Source organism: Eschrichtius robustus, chromosome 4 (assembly GCF_028021215.1).
Source record: "Eschrichtius robustus isolate mEscRob2 chromosome 4, mEscRob2.pri, whole genome shotgun sequence".
In the NCBI taxonomy this organism is placed as follows: Eukaryota; Metazoa; Chordata; class Mammalia; order Artiodactyla; family Eschrichtiidae; genus Eschrichtius; species Eschrichtius robustus.
This window is the reverse complement of record NC_090827.1, coordinates 89683323-89705653: the sequence shown is the minus strand read 5'-3', so window position 1 is coordinate 89705653 and position 22331 is coordinate 89683323. Positions and strand designations below refer to the sequence as shown.

At 42.4% G+C, this 22331-nt stretch overlaps 1 protein-coding gene and 1 pseudogene across 1 annotated transcript in view; both read left to right on the top strand.

The window, feature by feature from the left end:
• C4H4orf19 (chromosome 4 C4orf19 homolog) overlaps positions 1-14845 on the top strand; it is an 82858-nt gene extending 68013 nt beyond the window's left edge. The window contains exons 3-4 of the mRNA XM_068542258.1: positions 12020-12073; positions 13111-14845. Coding sequence (XP_068398359.1) covers positions 12042-12073; positions 13111-14044 — 966 coding nt within the window. The 5' untranslated portion in view covers positions 12020-12041 and the 3' untranslated portion in view covers positions 14045-14845. The remainder of the gene's footprint in view (positions 1-12019; positions 12074-13110) is intronic.
• LOC137763501 (CDGSH iron-sulfur domain-containing protein 2 pseudogene) lies at positions 11178-11734 on the top strand (annotated as a pseudogene).
• Positions 14846-22331: the final 7486 nt, after the last annotated feature.

Genomic DNA, 22331 nt, shown 5'->3' with positions numbered 1-22331 from the left:
AATAGGAGATACCCTTCTTATTTTAGCAGACATGAGGAACATCAAAACATATATTAACCACTGTCACCCACACGCGTGAATGATGTTGAGTACTTTCACGAGATTACTAAAAATAGTGCAAAGGTCCATGTGTCCCCTATACTTTCTCCAGTGGCAGTTTTAGAATATATATAGGAAGAGTTTAAGAGCTTGGAAGGGAAGATAGGAGACTTGTCTGGAAGTTACATTACACAGCAAACAGACTGATTTTGGGTGGGAAAAGGAAGAGAACTTGATGGAGTTGATGGAGGGGCTAAAGTCCCTTCCCCAGCCACTGTGGACACCCCCTCCATGTCAGGTATTCAACAAGCAGCAACCTATACAATAGATAATACCAATTTTTGCAGAGTCCAGTACTGTTATTGTATATTAATAACTTAGCTAGAAAGCCTTTGACCAGGATATTATTTGTATTAGGCAAGATCCAGCAAGGAATGGGAACTCTTCCTTTCAGACAGAGGGACGTTATAATCAGTGGGTTATGTGGGTATTGGAAGAGCTGGGAAACCAAATGAGATGGTGAGGCAACGCAGAGATGGGCAAGGCAGGGAGACATTACCACCCCAGGATGAGACACAGAACCAGATGCTGGGGCAATGGCTGGAGCCATGGTGAGGCACCATGGTTCTATCTGGCACCATGGAGGGTGGGGCTCTTGGGCATCTATTGCTGTGCAGGAGATTTGGCCACTACCAGGATGAACAGCATACTGTCCAAAGTAGAGAGAAAGGGAAACATACCCTGACATCCCCCATCCTCCCCCTCTAGTCTTCCACCAGCACCTTCCACTGGTGGGACTACCCAGATCCAGAGGGCAAGGATTCCTCAGCATTACGGTGCCTTGAGAAACTGAGTGGTCAAGAGGCAGGGACCAGCCTAAGAGCAGACAGGCAGTGGACCAGCCCAATGTCTTGGGTTTGTTTTAACTATTCCTCACTTAGTAAACATTTAGGTTGTCCAGATTGATCCCATATTATTGGACACGTGGTTTATTTTAACTTTTTCCTGTTATAACGCCCATAGAGAAGGATAAAAGAACATAAATTAAAAACTGTTAAAAAGCAAATTCTGAAAAACAGACAAAATTTTTAGAAACTTAACAGGATTGTAAACTGCACCGATTGGGAGTGCAATTGGCAGTAGTGACTACAGGTATTAGTTTCGGCCAACTTGGTTTGGGCCATGTCATCAGTCACCAAAAGGGGCCAGTGGTAATTGTAGCCACCTCACTGTTGCCAGGAACTCCCCAAGCCACAAGCGTTCTTAGGGTGTTAGTCCTTCCCCTTTAAGTAGAGCTCACCTAGACCAACCAGCAACAGAGCAAAACAAAGAGGCCTGCCTGCCTTCATTTCCATAAAGCCGTAAAGCAGGAACTCTCAAAGTGTGGTCCCCAGAGGGCAGCGTTAGCACCCTGGGAGCTTGTTAGAAATGCGAGTTATCGGCCCGCACAGACCCAGGAGGATGCCTTATGGACCCCGTGCCCTCTGCCTCTCAAAGTGCTTACCAGGATCCCCGCCCCGTCACCCATACACCCTAGTCTTTATTCAATAATGAGCTGCATCTCATCTGATCCAGACAGGAGCCTACTCCCAGGAATTTACAGTCCAGAGAATAGGGGCATAGCTTCTCAAACTTTCCCTAGAACTGTTCCCACCAAGAGTACAGGAAGAAGGAACTGGTCCAGAGGGCTGACCATAAGCTACCAACAGAATTTGAAATTTTCTGCAGAGCAGAAATTGAGACACAGAAGTAGAGAAAAAACGTATGATCACCAAGGGGGGAAAGCAGCGGGGGGTGGGGGTGGGGGTGTGATGAACTGGGAGACTGGGATTGACATGTATACACTGATGTGTATAAAATGGAGGACTAATAAGAACCTGCTGTATAAAAAAATAAATTAAATTAAAAAAAAATAAATTTATATGAAATTGCAAAGAGCTAAAAATATCCAAAAACATCTTTTAAGAGAACAAGATAGAAGAACTTTCTCTGTTATTACATATTGCAAACCTAGAGTAATAAGAACAGTGGTTTTGGCAAAAGTAGATCAATGACACAGAATAGAGAGCTTAGTATCAGCACTAAGTATAAATGGATACTTGACTTTTTACACAAATATTACTGCAGATAAGTGTAAAAAACTCACAAAATTTAAATAAACTATGCAGGCATAATTGCTATCAATATTTTTTTAAAGTAAACAACAACAAGAAAAAAAAGATGAATGATAACTCTGTTCAACAACCCTCACAGAATTTGTCTTCTTCTTCTATTCTGTTACAGCTACTGTCACGTGCTTATATCAGGTGTTTTTCCCTTCTTTACATTCACTTTCCTCTCTCTAAAAAAAAAAAAGCCTTCTGTTTAATTCTAAAATTCATGCAAATTTTGCCTTTTCAAACACAATGTTCTGAATTTATTTTAAATTAAAAATAATGGACTTCTTCCACAAAAACTTTCAAATTGGGCCATATTTATTTTATAGCTTATCTTTACCTCCTAGTTCATGGCCACTTACCCTCATCCAGAAGATGGGCCCCCAAGACCAGCTCACACCATGGGCAGCACACGGGGCCTGGGGCAGCACAAGGATGGCCATAGGGAAGGAGCAGTGAAACGGGCAGGCCCAGCAGCATCAGAGCTAACACGGGAGAAACTGAACCCCTCCACACCCCATAGGCTCCTTCCTCCTGCAGCCTCTTCCACAGAATTATTGTCCAGAAAGACAGATCCCATTTGTGTGAAAAGAGGCGTCTATAGAATTGCCAGAGTTTTTTGACCCCGCCATGGTCTGGCCAGACTACAGAATAAATCCCATGCCCAGCCAGAGCTGGAGGAAACCCTGCCATAAGGTGGTGCCATGGCCACCAGGACTTAACACAATAATTGTCTGAATATTTACGACATCACCTACTCCCTAACTTCACCACATGGCAAAGCACCTACACTATTTGTGCCGTTAATTCTGTGTTTGAGGCCTTTCCCATACCAAGCCCTTCCCTTGAAATTAAATTAAATAACCACTATATACTGCCATCTGGTGGCCAATAGATAAAACCACACCTATGAAATTCTATCAGAGCCCAAATCAAGAGGATCCAGTTCCCTTTTGCAAAAGCTAATGGATCACAAGCTGCTTCTTATTGTGTAATGCAGTGGACTCAGAAAACAACAAAACCTACAAGAGGTATTAATATAATATGAAATATATAAATATTATATAATAAGTAATATATAATCAGGAAGTATTAATAATAATGAAAACAATAACAACAGCAGCATTAATAATAGCCACACTGTACCACTTTCTAACTTTTATGTCCATTTATTTATCTATAAAATACTGGCTCCCAACCTCTGTGCAGTGTTGGTGGGAATGTAAATTGGTGCAGCCACTATGGAAAACAGTATGGAAGAGCCTCAAAAAATTAAAAATAGAGCTACCATATGACCCAGCAATTCCAGTCCAGGGTGTATATCCAAAAAAGAAAATAAAACACTAATTCGAAAAGATCTATGCACCCCAATTTTCATAGCAGCACTATTTACGATAGCCAAGATATGGAAACAACCTAAGTGTCCATCAACAGAAGAATGGATAAAGAAGGTGTGATATATATAATGGAATATTATTCAGCCATAAAAAAAGAATAAAGTTTACATTTACTCATTTACAACAACATGGACGGACGTAGAAAGTATGATGCTTAGTGAAAGAAGTCAGACAGAGAAAGACAAATACTGATATATAAATATGATATCATATGACATATCATATGACAAATATCATATATATGATATCATATATATGTGGAATCTAAAAAATAAAACCAACGAATATAGCAAAACAGAAACAGACTCACAGATACAGAAAACAAACTAGTGGTTACCAGTGGGGAGAAGGAAGGGGGGAGGGGCAGGACAATGGTATGGGATTAAAACTATTATGTATAAAATAGATAAGCAATGAGGATATATTGTACAGCACAGGGAAATATAACCATTATTTTGTGATAACTTTAAATGGAGTACAATCTATAAAATATTGAATCACTGTACTGTACATCTGAAGCTAATGTAATATTGCAAATCAACTACTCTTCAATTAAAAAAATAATAGGGAATTCCCTAGTGGTCCAGTGGTTGGGACTCGGCACTTTCACTGCCACGGCCTGGGTTCATTCCCTGGTCAGGGAACTAAGATACCACAAGCCGCGCGGTTCAGCCAAAATAATAATAATTACTGGTTTCCATCTTAAAGGATTATTGTAAAATTGAAATGAAATTTCTTAAAACAGTGCTTGATGCATATTAAACACTCAAATGTTAACTACTTGTAATCATTAATAAGTACTGGCAGGATGCCAAACATTACAGTAAATGCCATACATACTTTTATCTCATTTAAATTTCAAAACAATCCTGATAAGCAGGAACTGTTATCATTCCCATTTTGCAGATTAGACAGCTAAAGGTCACAGAGGCTAAGAAATCTGCCTAGAGGTCACAAAGCCTAATAAATGGTGGAGGTAGAATTGGAACCCACAACTCTGGCCCTAAATTACTCATTAAACCACTGTGCTGACTTGCTGGTGTGATAAATCTTCTCAGATGCTTATACGACTTGCCTCACGCACATACCCCAACCCCGCCACACACACACACACACACACACACACACACACACTCCCCCAGCGCATCCCAGTAAATGAGGTCCAGAAGGTGCACCTCCTCCTCCCTCAGAGTCCCCCTGACCTGAGTCTTCGCCCCTCCCAGGGAAGTTGCTGTTACACACACTCTCCCCATCTCAAGGCTCCAGGGCATTGGTCAGCAGGACCCTATGGCAAAGAAGCCAAGGAGACCTTTTCAAAGAGCTGCAGACCTAAGGGAATGAGATGAGAACTTGGGGCCTGAAGGAAGGAAACAGGAGGAGAAGCTTTGTGCATTCAGTCAGGATCATGGGTTGGGGTGATTGTGGACTTGGGACCCAAATGCAGCCCATCAGTATTGGGATGGGGTAGTTCACACACCACTGAGCAGAGCTCCCCACCTGCAAAACAGTGATATTGGTGCCTGCCTTGTCTCGGTGTTCAATGATAAAGGTGTGTGAGCCAAGTCAGAGAGAGGGTCAGGAGGGGAGGAGCCTTCCTTCGCTGATTCAGCATTTCGATTGTTAGATTTGGAAGAGAGCTTTGATGTCATGGACTCATTGGGCAGATAAAGGAACTGAGGAATCAGGAGATTACACAACTTTCCCACATCCACATGGTTGATGATGAAGCCACTGCTGGACGGTGGATTTCTCACACCTGGCACAGACTTTGCCTGGCTGAGTTCACCAAAACACCAACCACCACCTGGCAATAATTAGTTTGGGGCGTAAAACCCCTCCTGATAATTAGGACTGTCATGACAGTTGTTTTTCCCAGAGGTCCACAAAACACAAGTTCTGTTGGTTGTTAATATCTTTTATGGGGAAAAAAAAAAAGTTCTGTGGTCAAATAATTTTGGGAAATACTGAGTTAAACAAGGTGAAATCGTTCTTTTTCATAACTATGAACGTGTTCATCTTTCATCTCTGCTGTTTCCAAACCTGTTTGACCGCGGAACCCTTTGGCAGGGATGGGGGTGGACATTTGAACACACCTCTGCACAAATATTCCATCAAACCCAGTTCTAAGTGCTGCTGTTACATATATGGTAGCACATTGACTATTGGGAGTGCATCGAATGGACTGTTTGATGGTGCTGATAATAACAGTCTTCTTATAGTCTCTCCAGTTCTCCAAAATCACTGAAATTCAGCCTCTTTAGGAGAAAAGGGAACACACCAGAAAATTTTGTCCCAGAGAGTTTTCAAAGCCTTCCTGGAAAGGAGGATATGATTCTGCTGAGGAAAGAGATTGGGTAGTAGTCAAGAATTATCTTCTTGTCCTTTTTCCACTATAGATTCAATACCGTCTATGGAGTTGGGCAGGCCGTCTTTAATTTCTTTTATAAAGCACCTGGTGGTTTCTTCAGTGTGTGGTAATTATTTTTATCCAATCCGCTTGAGTCTAAGAGGTCAGTACCCAGAAGTGACTCACTACATATTTTTCAACTTCACCTGCTGGCCAGATTAAGGTGAAATCCTGGACTGTTTTCTAAACGCTGGCAAGTTGGTTTTTCAAAACGGAGTTGAAATTTAAGTGTTTAATTTTATTGTGTCTCTTCCAAACACTCCAACTTCCATCAACTCAAACCACTTGCCAGCAGCTGCTCTGAAAGCTCATTCACTGACTAGAGCCCTCGAAGCAGGATGTCCTTGACCCTTGGAATTACGTAACTGCAATTCCCAAGCTGGGAAGAGGAACCACGGTTCCTCCCACCTCTCTCAGCTCGTGTCATGCACTTGGCTTTTGGTTTTGGACCACTGGGTGGAGTGACATTTGATCATGGAAAAGGGTAAACCTTCTACTGGAATAATTTATAAAAGCTCATACTCACCATTCATTCATTTGCACCTGTCACTCACCAGTCATTCCTTCATTTGAATAACAGGTGTGACGTGCTCCAAGCAAGCTGGATGCTGCCCTGGCTTAGGCATTGCCTGCGAGGGGCTTGTGTTCAGTAAGGGAGGCCGACAGCTGATGAACACCAGTGCCCTAGACTATAAGTCCCCTTCTGAGATGGGGCAGCCCAAGGACAGGAAGCATCTTTGCCTTCAGTGTTGTAGTGCCTGGGGCTGGGTATTGAGGAAAGGTCTTTAGTACGTACTCAGAATGACAACTAAATCCAGAAAGGCCAGTGGGCTTTTGATGAACTCCTTTCCAAGACCTTTCTCCACGTGCTTCTTTATAGGGAATAGCTTAATAGCAATGGTTTCCTGTAGGTAACGGGTCCTAGCCCGGCAACAAGCAGAACAGAACTGACATCAGATTAGTGCTTTTTTTTTTTTTTTAAACTTCCCACTTTTTTTTTTTCCTTTTAACTTTTGATTTTGACATCATATCAGACTTACTGAAGAGTTGCAAGAAAAGTACAAAGGACCCTCATAAAGTCACAATCCGCAAATGTTAGCATTTGCTTTATTTTTCTCTCTCTCTACACATACACACATAATCTTCTTCCTGAATCATTTTAATAAATTACAGGTACCATGCCCTTCTACTCCGAAATACTTCACTCTGAATTTCCTAAGAACAAGGGCATGCTTTTATATAACTCCAGTACAATAATCAAAATCAGGACATTTACATTGGTTTAATACTACTACCTAATCTACAGACCTTATTCAGATTTCACCAGTTGTGTCAATAATGACCTCTTACAAAAAGATCATGATTGCATTTGGTTGTCATGTCTCTTCCGTCTCCTTTAATCTGGAATAGCTCTTTAGTCTGTCCTTGTTTTTCAGACTAAATATCCCATTCTCCTCAAGTTTTCACCCACTGGTCTCAGCATCTGTTGATGATTCTTGCTTACATCAACTGTTACTGTTATGGTTGTCAAATGGTGATTTCTCTAGTTCCATTATTCCTTGTATGTTTGTTAGCTGACTGTCTACTTGTAAGTCAGGGCTTTCCCCTTTTTAGATTTATATCCTAAGGATTCATAGACCCTTGTTTTATTCAATGGATTATAATCCTTTATGTTAGTATTTATTCTGATGCTCACGTTGTTCCGTATTTGGCCAGTAGAACCCCTGCAAGCTGGTTCTGTGTCCGTTTGACCTATCCCTGTCATTCTTTAAGATCATCACTATTCAAAGGCAGCCCTTTCCGGCTGGGTTGAGCCTTTTTCTATATTCCTTGACTTCCTGATGGATACTCAGTCAATTTCTCTGTCTGGTTGCAAAACTCCTGCCTCCCCCCAGTCTCCCCGTTTCTCCCCACCTTCATCACTAACTCCCTTGTGAAACCAGATTTTCCCGCAAGGGGACTTGACTAGTAACTGATGGGGCTTTAGCATGACCATCTTCAAACACAGGACTGTGTAATTTCAACACGAAACACAGGACAAGAGTCAACCTCCAACACAGGAGTCCAGGAGCAGGCAGGCGCCAGCAGTGGGTGGACACACCATCCTAATGGTGTTTGCTTTTCTCCTGTGGAAACCAGATGATGGTTGCGAAGGCTTTGCCTTTTGTTTCTCTGTTGCTCTTTTACACTCCAAAGAGAAAGCAAATTCTGATTCTGCTCCGTAATAAAGGGCCCCAGACAACTGAGTTCTCACCTTTAAGCCAGATGTTGTCCAAGTGAGGGGGGAGAGAAAGAGACAGACTGCCCGTTTGGAATTGGGTTTTACTTCAGAAGAGCATATAGTTTTTCCCCATGTCCATGTGCCACGCTGGACCTGGAGTACTTCCTTTTTGCACCTGGAGACGGGAGACCTCCTCGCTAAAAGCAAGATGTGGTGTGGGAGGGACACATGAAAGGAGAAACAGATCAGGTTTGATGTTAGGATTCATCATAGAAAGAAGAATCATTGTAGACACAGGCAGGCAGGGGTTGGGTGTAAATGCATTAGTCGCCACCCTTTTCGTCAGCGGTCACCCAACCTTGGATGTTGGAGCCTATCTCGTTGAGAGAAGGAATGTTGCCGGGGAAGGAAAACACAGGGTGGTGAGAGAGGGCAGGACCTCTAACCAGGAAGAGGTTGCCTCTGCTGGGCTGGGGAGAGAGAGGCACAGAGCGTGGCCCTCGGTACGGGACCAGGTCTGTAGGAACCCCAGGGGGTGCACCCTAAAGGGAGGCAGCCGGGGGGTCGGGGGACTGGAAACTTGACTCGAAAGGGGAGAGTCATCAAAACACCTTTTATAACTACATGGCTTTGAAGAAAAATACAGATCCTGTGATTTTCCAAGGAAAGTGGGGGGGAGCGGGTGAAAGCCACAGATGACATGTCAATTCTCCTAGAAACAGGGAAGCAGAGGCTCTGGAGTTGGGCTCTTAAATCTCAGCAGTAATCTCACTTCCAGAGGGTGGGGACAGCCAGCCAGCCTGGCGAGGGTGCCTCAGGGTCAGGATGACCTTGGTCGGCCTCAGAGACGCTGGGAAAGCCAGGTGTCGCTCAAGACAAGTCTCTTTCGTTCTTCCTTCTTTCCAGAAGAAAACCTTCCCTGCCTACGACTCTGCAACCCACCTGCCTGACATTTTTCAGTGATTCACATATCACGATTGCTTCGATTACACTATTAAGACCTGTAGTCTGCCCCTCTCTCAAACACTCCAAAGCCCTTTTTTTTCTTTTCTTTGACTTTTTTCTTGCCTCCTATCCTCCTGACTTTTTAAAAACAGATTCCAAGATAAACAAAGGTACTGCAAGCATGGAAACGCGCCAGATTTTGAGGGCACAAGTGGGGCGGGGCGGGGCTGATGGTGGGGAGGAAGCGCCCAGGGGGCTCTTCAACCTGTTTATCCAGCTGATATATAAATTATTTGCAGCAAATGGACATAAGTGGGGAGCAGAGGCTGGAAACAAAATCCTGGACTTGCAAAATGGGGTAATTTCATTGAGAGTGCATTGAAAAAGGAAAAGGTTGTACACATACTGCTGGCTAAGCCACCAATGATTTCTCTCTCTGTGGAACTCTTGTTGCACTTGGGGTGTGTGTCTTTCAGTTGGTGCCACAGTTGATAGAAATATACCATTTGGCCCTTATTCTGGAAACAAGTATTACTTGGTATTGTTAATGCTCTTGTTTGTATGTGTATGTATGTCATGACAACTAGATTCTTTCTTTCTTCGGTGCAAAGCTTCCGTCTTTTTTTTTAAACATGCTGTATCCAGACAGAGCTGAGTAATAAGTATATGCTTATTATGAATATTAACTCGTATAATCTCCAACAGTGCTATGTGGTAGGTGCATCATTATCCCCATTTACAGATGACATAGCTGAGGCCTAAAGTTACACGGCAGAGCTGGGACCTGAACCAAATAATCCAGGCAATCTCCCCGTCTCAAATCTGTAATCACACCTGCAAAGACTTCTTTCTTTCATGGTCACATGAGGTAACAGTCACAAGTTCCAGAGATTAGGATGTGGATGTTGGATATATTTGCAGGGGGCGGGGGGGGGGGTGTGTGTGTAAATCTAGTTTCCTCTAACCAACCAACTAGTCTATACTTCGTAAAAGGCACCAGTAATTTCCTCTGTGGTTAAAGGCTTATGAAGTAGCATCCTGGGAAATTCATCCGTGATTGAAAGGAAGGAGAGAGAACAGAGTAAGCAGTGACACAGCTGACGATGAGCAATCCCTCTGTCTCCCTAGCACACGCATCTTATGGAGACAAAGGGGCTAGGGCTTTAGATTCTGTCACTGGTTTGTCTCCTGAAAGGTTGTAGCTGTTAGAGATGGAAGATGACTTAAAGATTCTTCCATACTAATTTTTAGGATTTTCACAGAAAAGACCAGAACAGTGTGGTCAGTTTTACATGAAGAGAAGGTTTTATTCAGGGGGCACTCATGAGGAAAAAATGCAACTTGGGAAAGGCCAGGGGACAGAGGGCGGGTGGGAAATGAAAGAAGCAAAGACGTGAGTCCGTCTGCCACCAGCAAGCCCGAAGGGGCGTGTCCTTGAACTGCCAGAGAGTGGAGTCCAGGGATCGTAGCCGGGATGGTGGGAAAAGCAAAACAGGAGCAGCTTAGTCCAAGTAAAGCTTGTGATGATCCCTCCAGCTCCGACCTCCTCAGGTCTGTAATATGGAACGTATAGATCAGCTGCCGTATACTGACATCTTTTAATACTGAGTAGCTAATCCCCTGGCGCGGAAACCTCTCCACTCTCTTACACCATTTGCTGCTGCACGGGGGCTGCACCCTGGTTAAGTCCATGTCCCCCGTGGAAGGCAATGGAAGAGAAAACACACAGGTCCTTTTCAGTCCCACCTTTCTCTCCCTAGCATTCGTCAACCTGTTTTTTCCTCATGTGCAAAATGGAGATGGCATAACTCCCAGGGTTGGGGAAAGGTCTGGCACAAGAGACAAGTGTAAATAAATGTCTGAGAACTCTGAATCGGTGATTTTAGATACGTGAAGGTATTCCGGGTAACCAGTGCCCTCCCTGAATCACGTTATCCTTTTGCCAAAAAATTGTAACTCTACTAACTTTGAGTGTATCTAGGAAAGAAAAAGCAAACTTAATTCCTATTAAAATGTCATTCAGACGCCCCGGCCCAGTGCAGGCCGAGAGCGCCCGAAGCTCGGCCGGGGAGCGGCGGGGCCGCCGGCGGGCGGGGCCGGGAGAAGAGCGGGCGCCGCTGGCCGGGAAGGTGCTGGAGGCCGCGGTCCGCATGTTGAAGGTGCAGCTCCCCGCGTTATCTTAAGCAGCTCCCAGTCCCCGAGAGCGTTACCGGGATCGTCCGGCTCACAGTTTCAGACTGGCTTTAGTTATTGCCTTTCCTCGGTGTACTTGCACTACCTTGCGGTTCGTCCATTCCTTCCGAAGCAAAAGCAGCAGCAGGATAACTTGATTAATCTTAAAATACAGAAGGAAAATCCCAAAGTGGTGAATGAAGTAAACATTGAAGATTTGTGTCTTACTAAAGCAGCTAATTGTAGGTGTTGGCATTCTAAGACGTTTCCTGCCTGTGGTGGTTCACATGATAAACACAACGAATTGACTGGAGATGATGTGGGTCCACTAATACTGAAGAAGTATAATAGTAATGAATTAGGATGGAATTCAATTCTGTGCTGGAAAATCTTATAACAGTATTTTTTCATTCTTCGTTTATAGAAGATTTTTCAAATGGTAGTCTTAAGTATTGCTACTGGTTGAATAATTATTTCTGCCAATTTATTTCACACTACTGTTTATATTTGACACTTTGTATATTCAGTCATTTATATAGAATTAAATCGTGCAACCCTTTCATTCTGATTTCAAAGAATTAATGTATCTTCCTAAAATAAAACGAACACTTTTTACTTTTAAAATAAAATAAAATAAAATGTCCTTCACTCTGTTCTCTCCTTTTTATGCCTTTTTTTCCAGATGATAACAAAAAGTAATCCAGATGGGGTGCAGGTGCTGTAAAATGCTACAAAGGTAACATTGAACAAAATGTCTCATCTGAATGGAGGAATTTGTGATTACCATGCAAGCACTTTAAACACCCTGCATGGGTTCAATGCATTTACCCAGCTTGGAGCGTGACCACCATTGCCAGGCAATTAAGAGTTTGGGACCACTTTAATGTCATTTAAAAGAACACAAGGCCTGGATTTTTAAACTTTTTTTGTGCAATGCTCAGAGTGTGTTGGGAACGCTGTCTTTCTCTGAGGCTGAATTTGGTTTGGGTTGAATTTACATTTCTCCAGAGAGCTTCAATGCAAAGAAAAGTTTGAGTTTTAGAAGATGCCTGAAATGGCATCACTGAAAACACCCCAGTCACATATGTGCTTTTAATTTTGTCCAGATTCTATTTCATAAAAATTTGGGCAACATGAATATAATTCTGTATAAAATAAAGGGGAAAAATTAACTGATGATTTTGCTTCCTTAACAAAACTATCTTTATTATGTTAGTTCTATTCTGTATCTATATCTATCTATATATAGATCTATATATAGATAGATATAGTTATATATACACACACACACCTACATACATATATAAGTGTTATTCCACTATAATCTGATGTTAGGCTCTATTCAAAAAAAAATTTATTGTAAGTGTCTTTCATGCTAGTCCAGACTTCATACTTACTATTTTAATGACTACATAATATTCCATTGAGGGGTTGAACCATCAGTTCTTAACCACTTATTTTCCTGTGGTTGGATATTTGTTTTATTTATTTATGTTTTTTGTTTGTTTTTCAATTTCATGACACACTTTGTTCTGTAACTTCTTCCTGCCCTTTTCTGAGTCCCTTCTTAAGATCTATTTCCAGTTGGTAGAACATTTTTATACCAACTATATATATTTAATGAGGCACACATATAGACTTAAAAGAGTAATCACGGAAATTAACAGGAATCGTAGAAAACAGCAGAGCCTGTAGTAGAAATATTAATAATGAAAGTTAGTTATTAATAAAGTTAATACTTAACCCGACTGGTCTCCTTTCTTCTCACCCCAGCTATCTCTTCGATCCAGTTCAAGTGCCCTCCCCTGGTTATGTCAACGAAGTAAACAGCTGCAAGTTAGATGAAGACGATGCCGTTAAGGTAAAAGGCAAACAGAGCCGCGAAGTGCTGGTACACAAGGATGACCCTCCGAGCGAGAGCTCCAAGAGGACCGCAAGCAGGGGCCAAACGGCTGCTCCGCAGGAGCCCTGCGGGCCGCCACAAGGACCGCTTCTCCCGGGGGACACGGCGGGGGGACCCTGCGCCGAGAAGACTGGCGGGGCCGTCAATGGCCTCGGCCCCGCTGCTGCCCTGCAGCTCGCTGGCGATCCCGGGTGCCCCCAGGGGGACAGGGGCTCCTGGGCCAGTGCAACAAACAAGGGTCACACGACTCGGCCCTTCCTTGAAGGAGGAAGCGCCAGGGAATCGGACTGCGTGCTGCTGGCTTCAGGAGAGACCCGTGTCATCGGAAGTGGCGACTCCAGCGCGTCTTGCGCGGCGGGGCATCCCGCCTGGGAAGTCCCAGACCACATCCTCCAGATACCCGCCCCGGATTACCCTCGGCTGTGGGGCCCAGCCGACGACGACGCCGATCACGTTGATGGCGAAGAAAAGGACTGCCTTTTCAAGGGCCACACAGAGGAGGAGCCCCGGGAAGGCGCTCACCCCAGGGCGGGGGAGCGTGGTTTGAATATGCCCTTCTCCGTGAAGAGAAGCTGGGATTCGTTAAACGAGGCCGTGGCAACTGAAGTTCTAAGTGTATACTTTAAAGAAGAGGATCCTGCTCAGGACGTGCCTGTGGTCGATTCGAGAAACGGGTGGGCGGAGACCCAGGGCTCCCCTGGAGATGCGAGCGGGGAGACAGCGGATGAGGACGCGGAGGTGGCCGAAGCCCTGGCCGCTTTAGAGGCAGCTACTGCGGGAGAAGATGTGGACGAGGCAGAGTAGGGGAGGGGGTTTGCGCCGGCAAGGAAGCCAGCGTTGAGCTGGGCGTATGGGGCTGGGTTTGCTCCTTAGACACAGCTGATGACTGCAGCGCAGATGGGTGCAGCCTTACCGGTGGTTGACACCCAGCACCTGTTCTGATGGCTGTGAGCGCCTGGGCCACACCACTTGTTAAATATGGAGAGTGCCACCGTCTAGATGGGCTAAAACTCGAGACACGAGAATAAAAGTCAGAGTGGGCCACAGTGCTCGTGTCCACAGCGCACGCAGACATTAAACAGCCTGCTTGGCAACCCTCACGACTCCCCCAGAACATCTGGTGCAGATGTCCTTGAGAATGCGCTGACATCCCAGCGCTTAATCCCAAGGGCACAGATTCACAGAACATTCTGTTTGACTATAAATTCTCTATCTTGCTTTCGAGAGCCAAACGTTATACCCAGCCCGAGAAAGGTTAACTACCCCCACTTAAAGTGCCTAATGTATGGTTTACCTTCAGGGGCAACCACGCAGGGAACTAATAACTAACCACTTGTTGGACCGAGGGGGAAGCTCAGCAGCTTTCAGGGTGGAGCAGGAGCCGCCCGTAAACAAATGGTTAGTCATTAGCTGTGATATCAGGACACCTTGACCTTAATTTTTTTACATTATTACTTTTTAATCTCCTTTGGGATTGGGGAGTCTGGTCAAAATAATTATTTAAACTGCTTGTGTCAAATTCAGGTTTTAAGTTCATGAGATTTGGAACAGCAAAGAGATAGATGGAGTGTTTTGTGCCATGTTAATGTCTGATTGTGATTAAAATATAGCAACAAACGTGTCTGTGTGTCTTAACTCAGAAGTGCTTCTAATTTTCCCAGACTGAGCCTTAGTGACCCTTGATGTTTCTTTCAATTTAAACAGCTAGACTATTAGATGACAGATGAGGAGGAGACTAGGTTGGCTTGCCAAGAATGGCTTTGACTCTCTGTCCCTGTAGTTCAAACTCTTGACACCATGATTACCTGTGCAGATCTGACCTTTAGGATGAATAGCCCTCTCTGGGTTTCAGCCTTCTAATTTATAAACAAGGACAGCCATTTAGACATGGCTTGATGGAGAATTTAGGGGATGGTCAAGAGTATTTAGAAAAATATGAACATGGAGGATGCTTTATTATGGTGTTTCATAACACAGGCTCTGAAATCTGACCTTGGTTGGATTTCCAGCTTTGCATGTGACCTTGGGCAAGTAATGTATCCCTTCTATTTACCCATTAATTAAGTGAGAATAATAATAATATGTATTTCTAGAGATTGTCATAATGTCATCACTCCATTTTGGTACTTATTTAACATAAACATGATTTCTGAGCCTAACAGACAGACATTTCCCTGGGTTTGCTTGATGACAAGCCATCTCTACATACAAGGTCACTCAGAGCTTTTTAAGGCTAAACTGTTGGCATTGCTAATTGCATTGTTGGTTTACTATTCTATTTAGTACACCAGATGCTTAATATTTCAAAGTGGTTCCTTCAACAGTTTCCTAAGTGTACCTGTTGGGATCAGGTCCAGCTGCATGGGATAAATGTCTTATAAAAAGAGATTTATTTACCTTTTATGCAAAAGAAGTCTGGAGGTAGCAGTCCAGGCTGGTAGAGGATGCCGTGGTATCAGCGACTTATGTACCTTCTACCATTTGGCTTCCTTCTCAAGATTACCACGTGGTCCACAATGGCTGCTGGGGCTCCAGTCACTCATTTGCTTTCCATGCAGGAAAAAGAATAATGGGTCAGAAGATCTCACTCCCTCTCTATTAAGGACCTTCTAGAAGTGTAATTCAACCTTTCCACTTGTATCTCATTGGTCAACATCTGGTTACTTGGTCACATCCAGCTGCCAGAAAGGCTAGGAAGACTTACCCTTCTAGCTATGAGCATGGCTTTCCCAACTAAATTCAGGATTCAGTTATGGAGAAGGGGGAGAATGGACATTGAGTTATGAGATGGTCTGCTTACAATCTGCCACACCAGGTCCTCAAAACACAGAAGCCCGGGATAGAGCTGATTTGCAAGAGATTGAAAAATATTGTTTACAGTTAGTGTGACACAGGAGGGGTCTGAACCTTTGGTCCAAGGAGGAAGGAGGACTGGACAGCTACAGCCTTCCCAGCTTCCCACAGGTATCTCCAAAACGGAAGAAAGAAGAAAAATCGGACAAGGAGAGGGGAAGGTGAGGTATTCCTGCAGACAAGTCTCTTTCCCTGGCACGGAAACACACTTCTGCATTTACATGTTTACCTAATTGTACATTTTAGGACTGCTACAGAGAGTTCACCATGATTAAAAACTCTCGACTTTTAAAGATTCTTTATATGTGAATAACTGCTTCAAAAAAGATTAACAGAATTTCATGTGTTTTGTTAAAAGCAGCCCTGGCCCCAATATCCAGGCTCCACCAAAGGACGTCAGGGCAAATGTCAGAATCTTTAGGTTGAGAAGAAACTCCAGATTTTAGCTTTTTCCCGCAGCTTGTCTAGCAGCTGAGAATCCTGCTCTGTGTAATGTCTTCTTTCTGCAGCCTGGTGCCACCCCTTATCAAAAGTGATGCTGAAAAAAAACAAAAAGTGATGCTGATGATAGTGATGCTTTTCAAACATTCTGGACAGTCTGACAGCATAGATGCACTCTGAGTGTAAGGCACTGGCTGTGATTAGAAGTGGACATCACAATCCAGAAAGGAGGGGATATAGGTATATGTATAGCTGATTCGCTTTGCTGTACAGTATAAACTAACACAATATCGTAAACCAGCTATACTCCAATTACATAGATATGTATGTATGTGTATATATATATATATATATAAAGAAGTGGACATCACTGTCTCCATGATCTTAGCAAACTGCATTGCATGGATATTTACCATGTTAAATCTTGATTTTGATATAAGATTATTTCTATATTACATGTAGTTTTCTTGAGCTAGGAAGTTACATTTCACTTTTTACTGATAGTTGAACTATCATATACATATGAAATTAGATGTTTTTCCCTGGTTTCCAAGGCAGATGGTAGCATATTGTTATAACTGTCAAAGCAGATCCGCAAGGGATTGAAGAGAATTTCAGGTTCTTAGCACACGCCCATTTGTCCACGTTCAGTAACTGTTAGCCAGTCACCGTTTTCCTCTTTCTGTCTTCCTCTGCCCTGACCCTAAGGGCAAGATTATCTCTTTTCTTCTTCTTTTTTTTTTTTTTTTTTTAAATTGAGGTATAGTTGATGTACAGTATTATATAAGTTTCAGTTGTACAGCATAGTGATTTACAATTTTTAAAGGTTGTACTCCATTTATAGTTATTATAAGATATTGGCTGTATTCGCTGTGTTGTGCATTACGTGCTTGTAGCTTATTTATTTCATACGTAGTAGTCTGTATCTCTTGATCCCCAAGGCCTATCTTGCCCGCCTGTCCCCCACCCATTCTCATCTTAACTCTTCATCAGTATCACCCAGCAGGAGGCCTTAGGAAGACTGAAGGAAGCAGCAAATGCAAGTACAAGAGTACAGATCTGACTTCCTTAGTTTTGTCATCTGTGTGCAGTCACAGGAACGTGGCCTCTGCTCTTGAACTTGGACTTTATTCTTCATCAAGGGGACTCCTATTTGTACAATGAGTCTTTATGATGAAAATGTGGAAATTCTTGCTTTCTGTTTATTTATTTTTTCTTCTAGAGTGAACCTCATTCCTTTTAAAACCTGCTATTTTAAAGCTGATGATAATTAAACAGAGACAAGCTGACATTTATTTTTCATGGTAAACGCTTTCTCTGTTAACTTACGGAAATAAGTTGCTCATTTATTTATGTACTAAATTTATAAGTTCCTCCAATGTATTAGGTTACAGTAGACATATAACAGGCTGACTTTTGAAGCACTCTCAGCCACTCTAAGAAACAACATGCTAGGCAAATCTATTAAATACGCTTGGAGTTGACCATTAGCAATTTTTTTTCAACTAAAGTGACTATAATAAACAAGCACCTTTTGCCTAGATCTAGGATGGTGTGTGGCACAGGTGAGACTCAGTACATTATTTGTTGAATGAAAGACTAAAAGCTTTTCACATGTAGTGGAGGAGACATCATGCAGCTGATTAAGATTCCTAATGCTAACTGTGAGATTGGGATGTGTTGTGATAAAGGTATAAATGCAGGGCTGTGGAAGCACAGTCTAGATGAATATGAGAGAAAAGAAATTACATGTATTAGCCACACGTTTCACTCTGGTGGCCCTGCTCCGTTTGAATAAGGAGGCTGCTTGGTGGTCTGTAGAAAGATGGGTACAGAGTGGAATTGAGTAGCCAGTGGAGATTTGGTCTCCATCACGAGGCCATGTTACCCTGAGGACCTTACTCCCAAACTGAGACAAAAACCTTAAGAAAACCAATGTTTGGGACCAAGCAGTGGGAAACTTGGCTCACCACATTTTTCAGTCATCTTGAACTCAATCTTTCAAATCCTGGAGGGGAAAGAAGGAAAGGGTGTGTATTTGTGACATGAGACTCAGATGTCACTCTTCTCTTGGCGCCTCATGGTAGAAAAAGTACATGGGGGTTGGCTCCACGATTAACCCCTGCAGCCATGCGTGGTGACCTCCAGGTCTTCGGAGGTTCTGACCACACAGCATGGGCCGGGCACTCAGACTCGTGCCCCTCTTCAACCCTAATCAACCTGGGGTGGAATCAGCCTGTGCCTCTTGCTCATTGTATGACCTTGGATTTAAGTTTCTTAACATTCCTGAGCCTCAGTTTCCTCATCTGTAAAATGGGGATCCTTCCTACATCCCAAGTGGAAGGCAGACATTCTCAAATTTCAGGGTGCTTCTTTTATAAAAGCAGGTTTCTGGGTCTCAGCTCTTAGAGACTTGGATTCAGCAGGTCTTGGGTGGGGCCCCAGCATCTGCATAGTTGATGTGGGTATTTCTCCAGCCACTCTTGGAGAAACTCTGAGACTAGAGCAGGACTTGCCACACCTTTTTGATCTTGCACCAGTTTATCAGTAAAAAATGTCACACTCCTACCCCTAATAGAAGTATGTTTACAAATAAATGTACCGTCCTCTTGTACTATGTCATATACTTTGTAGAGCAGTATTAACATAACAAATATCAATCCGGGTTTTAATATTTTCTTCCCACACCCCTGGGTTATGTGAAACCTACTTAGAAAACCACCGATTTAGAAGCTCAAATGAACTATCTACAAAATCACTCTAAATAGACAGAACTGGACTAAGATTTTCAACAAGATACATGGCCTACATATGCATGTGAGCCATACACTTAGAATACAAGCAAACGTGAAAATACCTCCCCAATACCGCTCATTGCTACTGTTCACCCTCATCTCACCCTTTGAGCTTGATTTTTTAGGAGACTTCTGTATTTTCTGCTTTTAAGCATTTTGGAATGGTTAATACAAAACAAGGGTAAAATATGACCCAGAGACCAGAAGGTAGACGAAGAATTTTACTCATTTCCCTTATCAAATCTACACATTCCCAAATCACGTAAGTGAGACAGTTGGAGGACAGGCTGATTAGAATATTTGTTTAGTGGGGTTCTTGCTGTTTCGAAAACAAAGCCATAAAGTTCTCTCTTGACATCAGTTACCAACCTTAGAAGAAAATCCCCCAAGAATAATTTCATTTCCAGGTTCTACTCATCCTTTTTCATTCTCCAAAATAGCTCTAAAGCTATCAAGATTGGTACATATAAACTTTGGTCCTTGTATAAACAAGGGAAGATTTTTACAGGCCAAGGAGAGTTGCTGGTCTCTTCTCATTAACTAATGTGCTCTCCCTGTCTTAAATGTTCATGCCTAGAACAGAATCAAAAGTTTTAAATTACCCATTTATGAAGCCATATGATCATAGGCTCTAAGATTTGCACGATGTCAGCCATTGGCCAGGAGACAAACCAAGAACTGTACAGTATTTAAATTAAAAGTTTATAGAGATGGACTTCCCTGGTGGCTCAGTGGTTAAGAATCCACCTGCCAATGCAGGGGACACGGGTTCGAGCCCTGGTCCGGGAAAAGCCCACATGCCATGGAGCAATTAAGCCCGTGCGCCACAACTACTGAGCCTGCGTTCTAGAGCCTGCGAGCCACAACTACGGAAGCCCACACGCCTAGAGCCCATGCTCTGCAACAAGAGAAGCCACCACAATGAGAAGCCCGCACACCGCAACGAAGAGTAGCCCCTGCTCACCGCAACTAGGGAAAGCCCGCGCGCAACAACGAAGACCCAACGCAGCCAGAAGTAAATAAATAAAATAAATTAATTTAAAAAAAAGAAATGGACTAAAATTATGTTTTAAAGTTTATAGGGAAAAATTTTATAACAAGAAAAACATATCTGCAGACGCTTTCAAAATAATTTGCCAAATAATACAGTTATTGATACAGAAATTTTATTCAGTAATAACTTCTGAGAGACAGCAAGTTACGGTTTTTGTTTTTTTATAGGTGCAAATATAGCTTAACTTTTTAAAAAACTACCATTTGTTAAGCATTTAGTACAGTTTAAGTTCTGCATATGCATCATCTTGCTTAAGTCCACCATGACCCTATAAGTTGTAGGTATGATTATCCCCATTTCACAGATGAGGAAATGGAGGCTCAAAAAGCTATCTGATTCATCCATGGTCACACAGACAGTCAGTGGCAGAATCTCAACTGAACTCAGTTTGAACAACAAGCTTCCTTTTAAGGAATAGGTAATACAGCCTCTCTGTGGAGACAGCCATGTTGCCATCAGAAGAAAAGAAGGGCTGAATCAAAATGTGAAATTTCTAAGAAAAAAAGCCTTTGGTCTCCATTATTTCAGGGAATGCAGCAATCACAACAATCAAGTGAATTCTGAGATCGGAAAGTTGGGGGAACTTTAAACCAAGGTGGTGGAGATAAGAACAATCCAATATTGGAAAAGTAAACTTACATGTATTGTCAATTGGGAAAGAAAGGTTTTTGTTTTTTTGTTTTGTATTTTTTCTTTTTCTGGTTCTGAGGGAGATTTTAATAAAGAATTGAAACATTAGTCAAGGCCTTATCTGTAAAATCTCTGAGATTGTCTACCACCAATGATATTTGTGTTTTTACAGTGATCACGTGAACGGCCAGTGCAAAGTATCTTGAAATTCCTTTCCTCAGTATTGTCACCTGTAAAATGGAAGTGGTGGCTATGCCTGCCCTGAGCTGTAATGCAACTTACAGGAGATACAGAATATAAAGTGCTTAGCACATACCCAGCACCGGGTAAATAATAAATGTTAGATGTGCTTCTATTACCCAGTGAAGGTCATCTCACATTGGACCACTTTTTTATGAGTAGCATTTACACTTTTTTTGTAATAACTAAATTTTGATTTCTATGACCACCAAAGCTTTCTGCACCACTTCTAATCATATTGAATTATTTCTAAACTAGATAAGTCCCTTTCTACCTACATTATTAACAATCATCTCAAGGTAAACATGCATCTTGGGGGCACTTCAAATTTAATACATTTTGTATTCTCATCATTATTTATTTTCATCATTTAACCATTGGAGGATACACAGTAATTTATGCCTAGTCACAATTTTGTCATGCTATGTTTGAAATGAATATTTGAGGCATTAAAACTAACCTACTTCTTTAATCCTCCCTTGCCACAAATACATTTTTATTAAATAAAATACATTTTTAATGCAAGATAGAAATCTTGGGTTTGGTAGGGTTGGTTAGTTATTTCAGAGGGATTGTTTTGTTAGGTGTTTTTTTTATTTGGCCAACATTAAGATATTCATCCATAATCAAACCCAGAAATTTTGTAATTTAGGTTTCATGTTATGATTCCAAGAGCATTTTCTCTATAATTTCTCAGTTAGAATGACTTGCAAATAAAAAGAAGTCAAGTTCTTTTTAAGACTGTACCACATTCATGTTTTATCCCAAGAGTGATAAGATAAAATGAGAGCCTGAACATGCAGAGAAAGAACACACCCCTTGTCTTGTAGATCCGGCTCCATTTAACATTGGAGCAATGAGATCATCCTCTCACTTAAGGCATTTGACCTGGTTCCAGAAGAATCTCAGGCCCAGACAGAATCTCAGAAGTTTCCTCTTCTACCTGATCCCTCCTACTCTCCAATCGCCCCCATCCCCACCCGGGATCCATCTTCAATGTGAAGCAATTTTAATGTGGCAAAAACATCAAGAACCCACACTCAAATGGCCAAATACTCATCACTCTATCATTTATTTC